General features: G+C 37.6%; 1 protein-coding gene across 4 annotated transcripts in view; it reads right to left on the bottom strand.

The window, feature by feature from the left end:
* Window positions 1–3,196: 3,196 nt before the first annotated feature.
* Window positions 3,197–17,232, bottom strand: part of LOC116850678 (long-chain-fatty-acid--CoA ligase 3) — a 34,139-nt gene continuing 20,103 nt past the window's right edge. For all 4 annotated transcript variants that reach the window (XM_032829262.1, XM_032829265.1, XM_032829263.1 and 1 more), the window contains 7 exons: window positions 8,445–8,799; window positions 7,800–8,168; window positions 6,919–7,314; window positions 6,439–6,751; window positions 6,100–6,363; window positions 5,740–6,015; window positions 3,197–5,583 (listed from right to left, as the gene is read on the bottom strand). In XM_032829262.1, the coding sequence (XP_032685153.1) occupies window positions 5,429–5,583; window positions 5,740–6,015; window positions 6,100–6,363; window positions 6,439–6,751; window positions 6,919–7,314; window positions 7,800–8,168; window positions 8,445–8,799 (2,128 nt within the window). In that variant the 3' untranslated portion in view covers window positions 3,197–5,428. The remainder of the gene's footprint in view (window positions 5,584–5,739; window positions 6,016–6,099; window positions 6,364–6,438; window positions 6,752–6,918; window positions 7,315–7,799; window positions 8,169–8,444; window positions 8,800–17,232) is intronic.

Below are 17,232 nucleotides of genomic sequence, written 5' to 3'. Positions count from 1 at the left end.
AAATCAAAGAGATTTCTTTTACTTGCGAATTTTTCTTTTGTTCTTGACCAATGTTTGTTGTCTTTCCGTGCATTAACATTTGCAGTTTCATTTTGTAAAAGCATTGGCAATGAAACCAAAAAAACAGTGAAAATTGCGAGACTGCACCGTCCTTCTGCTGCATTTAATCACTCTAAATTAAAACACAGCTTTTTTCAACCGTCAAGCGCGAGGGAGTCCACGGTGGATTTTATAATGGCGTAGATAACTCCATCGCGCCGGTGCATTTGCTATGATTAACTTCCTCGTCTATCGACCACGCCCGTTTTTGTCACAAGATTGCCACGAGTGGCGATAAAATTTCGATCTCGCGTATCTTCGTTTCCTTTCCGGCGACCGCGGGGAATCGCGCGAGAATTCTCCAGAAATCATTCTCTCGTACCGATCGATATTGGTCGACTGGTTCTCGTCTGGTCGGTGTTGCAGCCGATGCGACGGTTATAGGGCGCTTTTGCGTTGAATGTATCTTCCATGTATTGAATGTATCTTCCACGGGAGAACGCGCATTCTAACTGACTCATAACAGAGTGTTTCCTGAAACAGTTTCGGTGTCAAGCGCGTGTTACCTTCCATATAATTTTCTATAGACTTCCCTCCAGCGGGACTGAAATCAAGATGAACTTTGATGATCGAGAGGGTTATTAATAGCTTAACACGCGGACATGATAAATAGATCACGGACGAATCTGCAGAAGGCAACTTAATATTTCAAAGATGTCTTTTTGCGATATACCGTACAAACACGTCCAACTGACTTTCTCTGTCGTGTAGGTGTACTCTCACGTTCGAGCGATAGCAAACTTTAACTCACCTGTGCGTCTGCGTAATTAATAGAGTACTTAGTTACGTAATCTCGAGGTTACGATCAATTTAGTGTAACGTAAGGACTCTGACCAAACTTTAGAGTATACTTCTGAACTGAGATTGTACTCAGGCCTGAGGATATCGGTCTTTAGAGAAACTATTATAGAACAACGGGTACTTGTTGTTAGAGCGGAGTTTTCCCACGAAAAGCGTGTTTCCCGTGAAATTTTCCCGTCGAGAGATTCTACTTCCCTACGCTTGAACTTCTTCAGGAAATTTCGTATCGTAAAAATGCTACGTACCGCAGCAAATCTCGCCAAGTGTGATCCGCGTATTCGCGTTACCTGATTATCGAGATATCTATTATCGCAATTTGAGAGCTCATGGTGAATGATGTTTTCAAACAAATTTACTGAAGAATCTATAGTTGCCAAAGACTCCGCGCGTATAACACGTGTGACTATTTACAAAAATATTTCATGACTAAGCTTTGAAAAAGGCTCTATATGTTAGAAAGTTATATAAAAAAAAATATATATATATATATATATATATATATATATATGTTGTTGTGACATGATTACAAGTGTTGTGTAGATATGCGTGAGAAGAACCAGCGAGTGCGAAGCAGTCGGTCGTCAAGCGACGGATCAATAAAGATTGAAGGCAACTGACAGCAAGCACTTTCGCGCTTCTATTGTTTTGCAAAAAAATCTAACAAATACTGTCGCGCTAACTTGTTATGTAATTGTCATTTGATGACGTTGTTATGTAATTGTCATTTACAAGGAAAATTCAACAAAAATACTGCTATATTCTCTCTCTTTCTCTACATATTATTCTCAAATATTAAACAACCTGATTACGCAACCATCAAACCCTGAAAAATCAGAAACTTTACAGAAATAAAATTAACGTGAACCTAAACTTATTTTCTGTTTTGACCTTATGAAGTGATCCTAGAAATAAAAATATTCATTGAAAGAAAATATGATATTTCATATTTTTTTGCCAATATTTAAGAAACTATAAAATATAATTTAAAAAAACTTAATTCACATATACATCAATTAACGTTTTTCCAATATTTGTTATGGTTCCAAAGATATTAACAGGAATATAAAAAATTTGTTTATATTTTTTTCGGAGGCATGTTTTCACCCTTAAAACTGTTCCAACCGAAACAGAAAATAATTGTGTTGTTAAATTCGTATTTGTTTTCTACTTTTTTTTTGCAAAGTTTCAGATTCTTCAAAAGTTTATAATTGCCAAAATATTTCTCGCTAAGGTGCTTGAGAATCGTAAATCATAAATCGTTGTCGTGATCGCGTAAATTAATTGATTGCTCAAATACATCGGTATTTAATCCATTGTCCAGCGTGGCAATTTTACTCTTGTGGCCTCTCCTAATTAGAAGGCAATGAGCAGCACCTAGTCGTCAGTTTGTTGCCAAATCATTAATTCAAATAGTCTATTCTCAACGGAGCGCAACTTAACAACCGTTGACTTCGCATTCAAGTAAACCGAATGTTCTTCTTCACGTATGTTGTGTGATTCACCTTTGTGTGGACTTTAGACGTATGTATTTTATAATTATCGAAAAAAATACGAGCTCGTTTCACTCCCGTTGATGGTTAGCGCGCTCACTTCCGATGATGGGCGCGCTTACAGATTTTACAGACTTTAATACGGTATATTTAGCGTGCAAGAGCGCATGCGGACGGTATTCTCCGCCGCGACCTAAAGCGATCGTGCATCTCATAGATTGCACTTCTACTGCGAAAGTGGAAAGTGCCACATTCGACATTACGTCGCAAATGACTATTGCGAAATTACTATTGCAAATGACCAACTTGATAGATCGCTGTATGTACTTAATGACTCCTTCTGGTGCATTTGTAATGAATAAATAATTGTACCGTATGTATTGAGCCTCCTACGTTACATTTTCTTATCCCTCGTAGCTTTTTCAGTTCAGAAACTTCGCAGCTTCAGAGCCGCGTCCAGAGACCGTCTAAGTACGAGAACCGCAAGCCGAATTACAGAAAATAGCCTGTGATGATACAAAATAAACACGATTAAGAGAAAATTCACTCCAGTTTAACTTGACTCGTAATTATTGCATTGTTATCCCAATTGAAAATGAAGCGATCGTTAACTTGCTGAAAGCTGATTATGATACTTGGAGCGTTTAGGAAGACCCCAAGTATGCCGTAATCAGTTTCCCTGCAATCGCCCTTAATTTTCGATTGGAATATCATTACACGGAAAACTTGTTGAATAGATAGGATAAGCATGGTTAAAAGTGGGATAACTTGGTGGCGGAGATGTGACAATGAACGTCTACATCGGCGACATGTGGATTTGTACATTTATTCTGTAAATTATTATTTTTAAATGATAATAATGTTATTGATATTAATAATAATTGTATATCGTGATGCCATAACACCTGACAATTGACCATGCCTATCTAAGTAATGTACAGCGCTTAATGTAATTGATAAAAATTAGTACCGACTCTCTCGTACACTTAGATATCGCAGGAACTCTCGTGGCGAATGAAGAAGGGAGTGTGAGCTGCCACCGATGACACCTCCTCGTGTTAGCTCCTACTGTTTAAAACTCTCGCTCGCTTAATTACACTTGGTGTCTCGCAACACGAAACAGAAGAATACAAAAAAAATATTTAAGCTCCTACATCTGTATGTTAAATATATATATTATAAACAGAATCACTATTCACGATTATGCGCCGCGCAAGTTTCCGTAACATCGTGCGTCGTCTCCTCCGCCGACTCGCGTACGTCTCGAAAACGTACAAATCGCGAGACGAATAGCGAGTAAGCTATTCCTAACACAGGGGATTGTATCGGCACACATTTTAATATTGCGCTTGTATATGATATTATATATAATTATATATAATATAGATTACATATATCATATTATATAATAGATTATATATAATAACGATGAATTTCTCAGAAATGAGTCACACATGCAAAATAGCGAATTTTATAAAACAATCTTCGATCGTTTATTAAAGTTTACTTGTACGTGCGACAACATAAGAAGATATTTATATCCCGAGATATTAATATCTCAAAAAATATAAACTGCATGCTACCTTTACATCACGTGTCAGAATAAGCCTACTCCCGTACAATTTCGAGCCGGTGGAGACGCGAGCGCAGGAAACTAAAAGTATAGAACAATTATAGACTTGTAAACTTAATGGTTTTCATCTTTCTTCCATAAAAGTTCACATATCTCTGTACCTCCTAATCTTCTTATGGACATATTGTATGCAAGCATACAATAATTAAACGGTCATGCACGCTTATGCACATTCATCCATGTATACATACATACACAAAAATACAATTCTGCTGCTAGGAGAAATATTTGTGATGTCTGAATTAACATTTCGAAAAAGTAGGCAGAATATATCTCGACGAATACTTACATAGACAGTATAAGACAGAGTGTAATGCTAAGTGATAAGAATATCGAGTAAATTTCATATAATTTATATAACAAATTCATCTCAATGAGAAACTGTCGCGAATTTACCTATGTGTTATTCAAACACAAACCTTGTCATTCACTTCTTTATACATATACATTATATCAATCGTACGTAAATGAGAAGCTTTTGCGATTATTTTTTCCTGGTGATTGAGAACTCGAAGATTTTGAATAATACTCGAAATAAGTACACCGTACGAGTTATAAACTTGCGCAAATTAGCTCGTTCGCGAAGATACCGTTGACTGGCCGTTGACTACGATTAAGGCAAGGACGCTAACACCGCGATACGCAAACACGACGAAATGATTGATCTAATAGAAAAAAACAATATTAAAGGTAAGATGGGGGGATGGCAGGCAGAAGGGGCGGTGAGAGGAAAAATAGGACGACTGCGATTTTCCCGACAAAGAGACAGTCGTCTTGCACTATTTACTTGTTTCTCGCCGATGTTGCGCGGGTGTCGCAACGGTAAGTTTATCATATCGATCTGCTCGCTCGACAATGCGCACACAAAATTGATGCTCAGTGATGTGCGCAATACTATTCCGCTGCGGCTCCGCGATCGCTCGCTCACTCGCTCGCCCGCTGCACGAAGCCGCGTTCATTCGAGTCGCGTGTAACGGATAGTCGGTATCGATAAAAATGCGAAGAAAAATTAGCCGCGCTCGGAAGACCCAACGAAGAAATGCGAGGCGATACTTTCATTTTGCAGATCGTAAGATTTCGCGACGCATCTCCGTATCGGCGCGAATGTAGTGTGACATCTCATTATTTTCCCGGCTCTATTTTGACTTCCGTATCGGCGGCTAGCCGCCGATCGCGTTTGCCGAATAATCGGAATTGTCCTTTACGATTTGATGCCCACCACCATCACCATCATCACGACATTCCGATCGCGATTGTGCCCCGTAATCGACGTGCGGCATGAGCTTACGACAAACTTTTCTGTATCTGAGGATTATCGAGGTACCGTCTGCCGGACGAGGTGATTTTATTTCCTAGTTTTCGATCCCCGTTACGCGCAGCACTTTGTGCATCCTATGGCGGAGCATCACGAAGCGTACATCCGGTTGATTTCGTGCTGATAACGCTCCTGCACCGCTTTCCTCTTGAGTTTGAACGCCGCCGTCACCAAGCCCATATCGGGCGACCATTGCTCCGCGCACAGCTTTACAGCGCCAGGTATCTCGAATCGTTGCAAATTACCTGCGAGTAGTCGCGGTTTGAAACTCGTCCAGAGTTTAATGTTTCGACGATAAACTCGATTAACATCAGTGGCAAGAATTCATTGATAGATATCGACAATAGCAAAGATAAAAGAGAATAATGAAAAAAAGTACAAAATACACAGTAGAAACTTACATTTCTGCGACTGTGCCACAAGCTCTTGAAGTACCGCTTTCTCGATGTTTGGATCATTGCAAAGTGCTGTCCGGTTTTTTTCGGTTATACCTAAACTATTTGCGATCTCCTCCAGATAGTACTGATTAGGCACAACCAATGCCACTGTGTACGCCTTATTCGCATCTCCGTAGACGCAGATGTTCTCCACGACCGGGCATGTCTTCAACTCGGCTTCGACTTTGCCCAAGGAAACGTATTCGCCGAGTTGCAGTTTCACCAAGTCCTTCTTGCGGTCTATAAATAGGCATGCCACTTATTGAGATATACTTCATAGAAATGATAAAGTTTTGCTTATACCATATCTCGAATGACTCATACCAATAATCTTCATAGAACCGTCCGCATGAAACTCGCCAACATCGCCTGTTCGGAACCACTGCTTTCCATCCTCTTGAAAGAAGTCCTCTTTTGTCTTCTCCGACAGTTTGTAGTAACCAGTTGAAACGATGTCACCACCGATCAAGATTTCACCTCTGGGGTGTGGATAATCTGTGACTCGATAACCAGCTTCTTCCCAATTTTCTAGTCGGATGTCGCACACTGTGGTGGGTGCTCCAACACGTCCCGTACTTCTGTCAAATTCTAAATGATACGAAAAATATAATGCAACAAAAAACGTTGAAGCATGTGCTATCATGTATAATTAAGGATAAATACCATCCATGACAGTTGCGCAAGAAGTAGTTTCCGTAAGACCATATCCTTGCGTCACGGTGACACACAGGCAGAGTTTGACTTGATTATGAGTGTCGGGACTGAGTGGGGCACCTCCGGAAAGAACAAGCCTGACGCGACCGCCAAGTACTTGTTTGGCGTGTCCAAAGATGTACTTGTCGAACAAGGGCGTCTCGTATCCGCGTTTCGTCCATTTTAGTTTGTACTCATATGCGAAATTGAAGATTGCTTGCCTAAACGGACCAGATTTCTTCACTTTTTCGTTTATTCCTTTGGAAATGCGGTCGAGGATAAGCTGAAACAAGCATCAAAATTAGTTACAGTTACAGCGCGACCAATCTTTCTTTTCTTGGTGAAAATTCTTATAAAATTGTTTATAAAATTTTGTTTGAAGTTACTGTTTTCTTGTAGGATTTGCGCAAAAGGTGAAAGGAATTGCGAGGAACTCGTAAAATCACTTACCGGTACGGCAGTTAAACAAGTTGGACGCAGGACGGAAGCGTCACCCTTCGATCCTTTCTGAATCTTGCTGCTAGAATCGATCAACGTGAGCGGCGTGCTGTAACCGATGGACACACCGGTTAAAAGACACACACTTTCGGCCAGAAGCTCGAAAACATGCGCCAGTGGTAAGAAAGCGAGTAAAATATCATCTGGCTTGATCTCTACTGCATCGCAGAATGCTTTCAGGGTGCCGAGTATGTTCTTGTGTGATAGCAGGACGCCTTTCGGCACTCCCGTTGAACCTGACGTGTACATAATTATAGCGATGTCGTTGCCCTTCGGCGGTTCTGCGCTCCTGCTCGACTCGTTGCCCATCTTGATGACATCAGAGAAAGGTACTAATTGCACGCCGGCCTAAAAGAAAAGCATGTAAAGGAAAACGTCGAAGAAAAAGAAGGAAAAACCAGGAAAATGACGTACTACCGGCCACTAAATGGCTGGTGTCGACATTATCGGCGATTATGTAAATGATGCAATAATAGTCAATCGCATTCAATGCCATAGCCATTAAGCGAACTATTAAGATTAGAACTTTTAGAAGGAAACATTAATCGACTGATTTGGTCGATACGATCGCTATCAATGATTGCATGTGCGAATTATTAATCAATATTTCCCAATATTTATTCCATTAATGCTATTATATATTATATAACTGCTATTATATAACTGTCATGTTATCAATATTAAAAAATAAAAGAAAAATGAATATTATCAAGTTTGTATTGATCGAGTATTATCGAGTTTATACTGAAATTCAGCATATTCCTAATCTTACGCAAAGATCATTCGTCAAATGATAATTCATCCTCTTATGAAAGATGATATTTAAAACGTACCTTATACCCTTTCGTATCAGTCGGCTTGAGTTGGTCCTCCATATAAATAATTTTTTTGATAGCTGGTACCATATCCAGTAGCAGTTTGAACTTTGGCAAGAGTTCATGACTCGTAATGACAGTGTCCACCTCGGTTTCATTGATACCATGAGCGATAGCCTCGTTACCTAGAGTCGAGTAGATCGTCACCACCGTGAAGTTCTGCTTGAAGCACGCGTGTGCCGCAATCATCCATTCCGCTCTGGTCTCGGCGAAGATGACGATGTTCTTGCGCGGCCTCATACCCAGCTCTGCCAAACCCCGACCAAAGGATGAGGCCAATCTATCGACTTCTTGATACGTTTTCCACTTGTACTCTCCCATTTTATACTGCAAAACAGATGGAATTTTACAATCTAAAGTTAATTATCTCGCGATTAACGAAACAAAACGACGAAACGTATGCATCGCAACAACACTGGAAATGAACAATAACGATTTGCGCTTTCTTTTCTTCCGTTCACCTCTTTTCCTTTTTATTTCAATTAAGCTTTTAGCACACTCTCCATGAAAGGCAAGAGCTTTTTACGTTAAAAAGGATTAAAGAGTTCATCTTGTTAGCGCAGCATAAGATCCGAGACAAGATGTGTCCCGAGAGCGTCTTACCTTCTTGAAGATTCTGCCGTTAGATTGAACCTCATCTTCCTCAGCCAAGATCTGCCTGGTGCCGAGACACTTCTTGTCGCTGTGCATCTTAACGACCCAGTGGAACATCTTCTCCAGAGTCTCGATCTTTTCGCGCTCGAGCATGATGTGTATCGGCCCCGGGGGGTCGACGCTTCTGTAGGTGATAGTGGTGTCATCTTTGGAGATCGGTCGGGCCTTGATCCTCCTAGAGGCCTTGCGCTTCTCCCAGGGTCGTTGCAATATAAGGTACACAGGGAACGTCAGCAGGTCGTACACATATGAAAGCGCCTTGATCGCGTGGATCGCGCTGCTGATCCAGAAACCTTCCATTTCTCTGTGAAGCAAAGAAGACGTTCAAGTATTTATGTCATGAGTATCGTTGATCTCATCTTTCCCTCTTAAGTTGCTTGCCAAAACGTTTCCTTTGAGAAAAATCTTACTGCAAGTCTACAGTTCACGTTATATATACCATAGATTTTTAGTAAAATTTCCCTCAAAGAGAACGTTTCAGAATGCCATCTTAGATGTGATGTTTTTATGTATGCGTCGCACTGAAAATTTGGCGGATACGTGAGAACAATTGGACAAATCTGTAGTTAATCTCTGTTTAAATCTCGACGTTATAACGAAATATAATATAAACGTTATAAATAATTAATGATAAATTGATAGTTCTTACTTTCGAATTTCTTTTTTATAGCCGTTTTATAACCGTTAAAATATATATATTTTGTATCCGAATTTTTTCACACGGATGAAATCAGCATTACAAGTGCTGTTATATCCTTGTATACTTATTATCACTTATTATCCTTCAATCTTCATGAATGTGATGCGAAGATTGAGTAATACGTTTCCAACTAACTATAATATTTCGCACTGCTTATCTATATGAACAAATAGTTTTGAAACAAATAAAACGTTTCGTTCGGAGTCATGCACATGCAATTATCACACTTACTAATGATAATAGTTTCACAGCAGGCGATAGATAACAATTATTATAAGAATTATGTCAACTGGCAAAGTGCAAAATACGTATAGTGCTTGTCTATTTACGTGTGTGCGGTCGCACAACCACTTATCAAATTGCATGCGTAAAGGAAAAAAAACAGAATCGTAGGTACACAACATGGTTTATCACGATCGATAAAGTGATAAGACACTTAAGAAGCTATCGAAGCAATTAGATATAAGATATAAATTCGATCGGCGCGTGCAACGGTAATTAACAGAACGCAATTCGATTGCTTTCGCATCTAAGAAAGAGCTCAACTGTGCGTGCTTCAGGTGATTAGTTCTTCGGTATTTCTTCGTGAAGTGCCACAATCTAAAGGTCCGTCTATACTTACCCGATTCGTGCCATTTATATGTCCGTGCACGGACGACAAATTATATTTAAATGTGACGAATCGAACGATAAATATTTAAAAAATAGAGAAAAATATTTAAAATAGAAAGAGTACCTTTTCTCCGTGGGTGCTAATAATATATTTACCTAAATCTAAATTCTTTGATTTGAATAAAATTTGTCTGAACAAAAGAATTTAAATTCTTTATTGAAGTAGAATAAACAATCGTTTTAATGAAAAGCTGAACTATTTTAATAGAATGTGGAATTTTATTCGGAAAATATTTTATATCAATGTAAGTAAATACGTTATATTAGTATCCGCCACATATTTTTTAGATATTTTCTCTTTTGCCGTGTATAGAACAAAATTTTTCGTCGAGTAGGAACCTACAGAACGGCTGATAACCGGACGATGATAACAATATAAATGAAATTTAACGCGGGGTAAGCGTTCTTTATCGACGTCGTTCCTCAACTTCGATAAGAAAAGATAATGGAATTTCCGCTTAATTAATGAGAGTGCAAGAACCAACCGACCATGTCCTCTTTAACGCTGCTTGCGACATGCAAAAAGACATTTGTCCAAATATCGTGAAATATAACGCTCGGATTCCTGAAAAGCTTCGCGAGTCGAAGCTTCTGAAACCCAAGGCACAATTGACTAGCGCGTCATCCCGCGAGAAGAAAAAAGGTAAACCACTGTCTTCAAACTTGTGTTTACTTCGACGTTCTGTTTACGCGTTACCGTCACGCAAGTATCTCGTGTTGACTCACGATTATTGACTTATAGCGATCTCGTGATATTTCGTGAGATGTAATAAGTGCCTTTTCCTTGCCGAAACGCGTAGGGTTGCCAACTGTCCGATTGACTAGTCAAACCGAACGTCATATATTCGATTTTTAAATACATCCAACTAATAAAATGCAATATATATATAGCATTTATATTATAAAGAGAAAAATTTATAAATAGAGTTTGGATTTCAGTGATGTTTTTTCATTCCAAGCGTCCATTAACGATCATGCACTGCGAGAAGCAGTGCGAGAAGCATAGATAGATATTTTCAAATGTGTAATTTTACTACAAACAACTTACTAAAAATAGATCAGGCCATACTTTCAATACAAACAAGTAATGCTTTCCCAGAAAGAGTTTTCAGCTTAATGCAGCAAGTATGAACAAAATCAAGAAATAGAATGGAAGTTGAACTAGTCAAAGCTGAATTATTTACTGTCATTAATTTTCACATGTCATGTAATGAATTTGTAAAGTATGCTAAATCTAAACCAAATCTATTAGAAGCAGTAAGAAATACAGAGAAATACAAATTTAATTAATAAAATGGCCTTTTTATAAACTTAGATTATAATACTAATGTTATATCACAAATTATATTTCATATATTTTATATTTTAATAAATGTTAAAATTTTTCATTTTAATATGTTATTAAACGTTTTAAATATTTTAACAAAATGTTTACAACGAATTTCATATGTATAAAACATTATAAATTTCATATATATAAAGAATTTAATTTTGTTTTCAATAATATATTTTATAAATAATAGTAATTTTTATATTATTTTATTCAACCAGTCTGTTTTAAAATAGTGTTCGGAAAACGATATTGTAATTAATTATTAAAATTATTAAATTTCTTATTAAATTGTGTATTTCATGTACCTAGTTTTATATATGATTTACTGTTCGGTTAGATTTTGTTATTAAAGAGAAAATGTTCGGTAATTTAGATTTTTGGTTTTGGCAACCCTAGAAACGCGTGATCCTCAGCAGGCGAGGACATCGTCGTCGCCTGCTGATGGGAGTCAATGAGTCGCAAAATCTCGTCGTATTTACGTCGTCGTGTCGAGCGACCTTCTTGTAGCGTAAACGATACGGCATGTACAATAAGGTTCGTTAAATTGTGATACCCGAAACCAGATTAATTGAACGCCTGTGAACCCGAATTTCCCGGTTAAAAGCACAGACAGTTTACAAGAGACTTTTCGTGTCTCGTCGGCCGCGCGTTGACGCGGTCAGCACTGATGATCGATAACTTTTCGACGAACAGAAAGGAAATATCTCGCACATTGCGCGGTATATCTTCCTCTTCCTGTCATCCTTCTAAAATACCTCTGCACAAATTGATCCGTGCTCGCGCATCAAATATTCGACGCGGACTCGTTAATGTATTAATCGCGGTAACGATTCACAAATCGGGGAAAACGAGACGCGCGAGCTAGAGATTTCTCTCGCTTTTCCAACTCTCATCAGTACAAGCAACTTGTACGAAAGAAACTTGTAAGAAGGAACACGTATCAATGTACTGTAAGCGCGAATGATACGCGATTGGATCATCTGTATATTCTTGCAAAAAAAATATGAAACTCGACGTCCACTTTAACCACAGCTTTCGCGATATTAAGCCCGCATTCGATAAAATATCACTTTGCGACTCAACCGCGAAGTTAATTTGGACTCACGGACTCGCATATCGGTTAATTCCCTCTTATTCCGTCCTGTTATCGATTGCGCGTGCACACACGTGCGATACCGCGATATCATTCCTGAACTTTACGCAGCGTTCACGTCGCTCCTATTCCATATTTCGTTATATCTCGTTTGCCGTTGATCACACCGATCGGCCAATATCGAGCGAGTATGCTCGAGTACTGTCGACGAGTCGGCACGTTCGTTATGTCACCTAATCGTGACGCTGTAGATAGCGATCTAGCGATCCAGTCTCATCTGCGTTTTCACTTAAAACGGGCGAAGGTCTCGCGAGCTTTGATTGAAATTACGTAATTCGCGAGGACACGTGCCAGCGATAGAGCGACAAATTCCGCAGTCGCTCTTTCTCCTTCTGTCTTCTCTTTATGATACGCGCGATATTAAGAGGAAAAAAGAGAAAAATATTCTAAAGATTGTTGCGTTGTTACATGCGTTGTTAATCGCGCTTAACTGTTATTCCGACGTCGTTCTGTCATTTATATCGTACTAAAAGGACTTGAAAGTGTAAGTAATTTGTAAATAACATTTCGGTAAACATTGCTGCTCAATATATACGGATGAATACATTCCGTCAAATCTTATTCCGTACTACTTTACTTATCTCTCCGTCCGAGAAATTTCTGTTGAAATACAATCACCTTTTCTATTAACGACAATCACCATTACACTGAGAAAAAGATACTTGGAAATTTATTTGTATGATATAAAATTTATTTCCGTGATATAAAATATATTTCTGAAAAATAAAATTTGTTTCTGTGAAATAAATTTTTGTCCTATAAATAAATTTTCAAGTATTTTTTTTCCAGTGTACACTGAGAAAAAATATCTGAGAATTTTTTTATGGAGTAAAATGTTTGTTTCACATAAATAAACTTCATTTCACAGAAATAAACCTTGTGTTTTACAAAAATAAACTTTATATTCTGCAAAATAAATTTTCGAATATCGATAAAAAAATATTTAAAAAATCTTGATATTAAGAAAAAATAAAAGTTTTCAAGTATCTATAAGTACATTAAGAAACAGTTAAAAATTTATTGGTGGGATATAAAGTTTATTTCCGTAAAATAAAATTTATTTCTGCAAGTAAGGCTCTCACATTCCACAAATAAATTTTCAAGTATTCTCTTCTGTATACATATTTCTTCTTCAGTGTATCATAATACACTGAGAGAAAGATAACTGAAAATTTATTTGTGCACGGAAAAAAAGATTTGGTTGAATTAACCAAGTATCTGAGCGAATATAAACGATCCAGAAATTCCGATTGAAGTAACCCGAATTCTGTTTAAGTCAACCAAAAATCTTGTTACCTTAAACAGAATATGGGTTACTTCAATCAGAATTTCTAGATTGTTCATATTCGACTAGATATTTGGTTAATTCAACCAAACCTTTTTTTCCGTGTGGGATAAAAGTTTTTCTGTGAAGTTTATTTCACAGAAATAAACTTTATTCCACGAAAGTAAATTTTATATCTCACAAATCGAGTATTTTCAAGTATTCTTTTCTCAATTTACGACATTGCATGCTTAAAATTTCACGAGCATAGAACCGAATTCTGTTAGCCTGATGTCGAGCCCGTTGCAGAATCAAATATAGCACTTGATGATCCCGCGACCTCCCGCATAACACTTCAGCCAAAAGGTTAACATTAGTGCAATAAGAGAAAAATAAGAGACTCCGGGATATCACGCAATCGCACCGATCGTGATACTAATATCGTTGTGGACTTTGTACATTGCAAGTTGCACGTTCCATACGAAGCTCACCATCCGGTCGCCACGTAAAACTTATCTCTGTGGTCAGATAAACGTCCAAAGAACGAAGTGTCTACATATGACGGAAACAATGACGACGATGAAGGGATTAGTTGTGCGATAACAGGCATCTTTCTCACGGTCAAACACCGAGGTATATCGTCCGGTGGAGCTGATGAGACCCTGCGGTTGATCTCACCATAGATTCGCGACACATAACCAATCCCCCTGTCGAATTGGTCTTCTCGTCGCGGTCGAGAAACGCGCCTCGCAATAAGGCCAACAGAAATCGCGAGTTCAAATTACTTTATATTTTCTCTCCTCTTTCTTCCCGTGCTTGCCCGTCGCGACGTCTAATGAAAAACGAACGATCAGGAACGATTACCTTCGAGTTTCATACGTGAGTGCATTATAGAGATTCTGAAAAAAAAAGTAATCTCGCGACTATGTTCGAACTGAAATAAGCGGGAAAAATATGGCAAGCTAATGTCTATGATAAGCGTGCACGTTATCTTTCTTTTTACTTCGATATATGGAGCTGATTATTTACATAAGGCAATTACGTGCCTTCCGCGTTTCCACTCGACAATAACATCTACTTTCGACATTAACATTACTTCGACGAGAAAAGGAGGAGGGTGCCTAAGGCCAGTTTTTGGCACCCTCTGAAATTGATCCAAAAATATCAGAAACGTTATATTTTTGTAAGATCTATTGAAATAAAGTGATTTTATTCTAAATGGATATATTTTGATGCCTGCTTATACTATAATTCTAATTAATCCTATTTTTATCACCAACTCTTATGTTACCTACATATCATCTCCTTACATTTGTGTGTGTGTGTGTGTGTGTGTGCACGCGCGTGCGCTCGATATTGCAAATGTACTTACAAATGTAAGGAAATGATATGTAGGTGACATAAGAGTGTTGGTGACAAAAATGGGATTAATTAGAATTATACACGGAAAAAAAGATTTGGTTGAATTAACCAAATATCTGGTCGAATATGAACGATCCAGAAATTCCGAATTGAAGTAACCCGAATTCTGTTTAAGCTAACAAGATTTTTGGTTGACTTAAACAGAATTCGGGTTACTTCAATCGGAATTTCTGGATCGTTCATATTCGACCAGATATTTGGTTAATTCAACCAAACCTTTTTTTAGTATAAACAGGCACCAAAATATGTCCGTTTAGACTAAAATCACTTTATTTCAATAGATCTTACAAAAATATAACATTTTTGATATTTTTGGTTTAATTTCAGAGGGTGCTAAAAACCGGCCTTAGGGACCCTTCTCCTTTCGCATTATGTATGCAGCAGTAGTGTTAAAGTTGGAATGACGTCGTTACGATTGGTAGCACTATCTGACGCGGTAGCTTGTCGCACCTAATTATTATAAATTCATAAACACAGGAGAACGGGACACGAGCCTATTAAAAATCAATATCGTGCTCTAGCATTCTCCTTGAATATAAATCGACGGATTAAATCTATATCTCGCGATATCTTTGCTTACTTTGCGGGAATCAACATGTTACGTAATACACAAGTAAACGCAAAATCATGCAAAGTGCAGAATTTTAATGCAGGCAAATAACCAGATAAAAAAGCCCGCAAATTATGATAAAGAGTTGCAAACCCAGTCACACAGCTATTAACAAATATCGCTAAACGGTAACAAATTAGCGATAACATTACGATCGCTCAAATTCCTCGTAATGTCGTCCTTCAGCGAAAACCGACTGAATTACTTCTCTAAAAGGAGAAATGGCAAAAATGCTTGAGATACTCACGGAGTAGTGATGTTCTGCTTGACATGCTAAGCGTGACTATGTGACGCGGGAGAGTTTAATCCGTGGAGTCTAAACGGACGCATTACGATATTCTCGATTCAATAAAAAAGAAAGATCGAGATCACGCGTTTAGTTATTTAACATATCACATGATACATTATCATACAGTACTGTATGAACTAGATCTAACTACGATCTATTTTTTACTACGTGCTGATAAGAGCGACAATAAAAGTATCATGCTTAAAATAAGAAAGATTAATAAAAGCGATATATATATATATATATATATATATATAATATATATAATAGGTGTATATACATATATATATATATACACACAGACACACACACACACACACACATACAGTATGTCCCGCTATTACCGCATTATCTTTGAAGGGCGGATTCCTGAGGTAATTTGAATAAAAAAATCCTAATGCAAAAATGGCGAGGCTATAATACTTTTTAAATTATAAACGATTAAAGTTGACCATTTATACTGGCTAAAATACACGCGCTTAGGTACGGTACAACACACAATGGTACAAATGCATGCATATGTCGTCTCTTTTCCAAATATTGATACGGAAGTTCCATATATACAACAACGTATGTAATAATAATCTGCCTTTTCTATCATTTAAATAAGTATATCGCAAATAATAACAGTTTCGTCAAAATGTTACGAATAAAATATCACACAATATATTTATGAGAATCAATAAGCTGTCACATTTGACGTTTCTTTCAGAAATTTATAACTAATTTCATATCTTATGCAAATTCTCACTTATGTGCATGCAATGTACCATTGTATGTTGTATCGTATCTGAGCACGCGTACTTTAGCCAATATAACTGCTCAACTTTAATTGTTTATAATTTGAGAAGTATTGTAGCTTCGACATTTTTGCATTAGGATTTTTTTTCAAATTACCTCAGGAATCCGTCCTTAAGAGATAATGCGGTAGAGGAGAGACACCCTATATATGTGCGTGTGTGTGTGTGTATATGTATTATAATTGACATGATTAGGTAATACCGCGGGCGCGTAAGTCTGACGAAACGAAAGGAATAAATTTCACCGTCAGAGTATTTCGACGGAATAATAGGCATGTACATAGAAATGTTGAAGAAACACGTAAGGTATTTAATCCAATGCAGACTTGCTGGATCGAGCGAAATTTGTTCCGCTGATTTTTTCCGAGAGAGCGATTTTGCGAAGTAAATACGTCAAAGGCCGAAACTGAAAATGTGTAGCGTGGAAATATTATGCAGAGTTATATACATATGCATACATATATATATATATATATATATATATATATATATAT

This window comes from Odontomachus brunneus, unplaced genomic scaffold (assembly GCF_010583005.1).
Source record: "Odontomachus brunneus isolate Ranch 3 - 2012 unplaced genomic scaffold, Obru_v1 Obru_scaffold_152, whole genome shotgun sequence".
Taxonomy (NCBI): domain Eukaryota; kingdom Metazoa; phylum Arthropoda; class Insecta; order Hymenoptera; family Formicidae; genus Odontomachus; species Odontomachus brunneus.
Note: the sequence above shows the minus strand (reverse complement) of the source record. Positions and strands in the feature narration are given on the sequence as shown.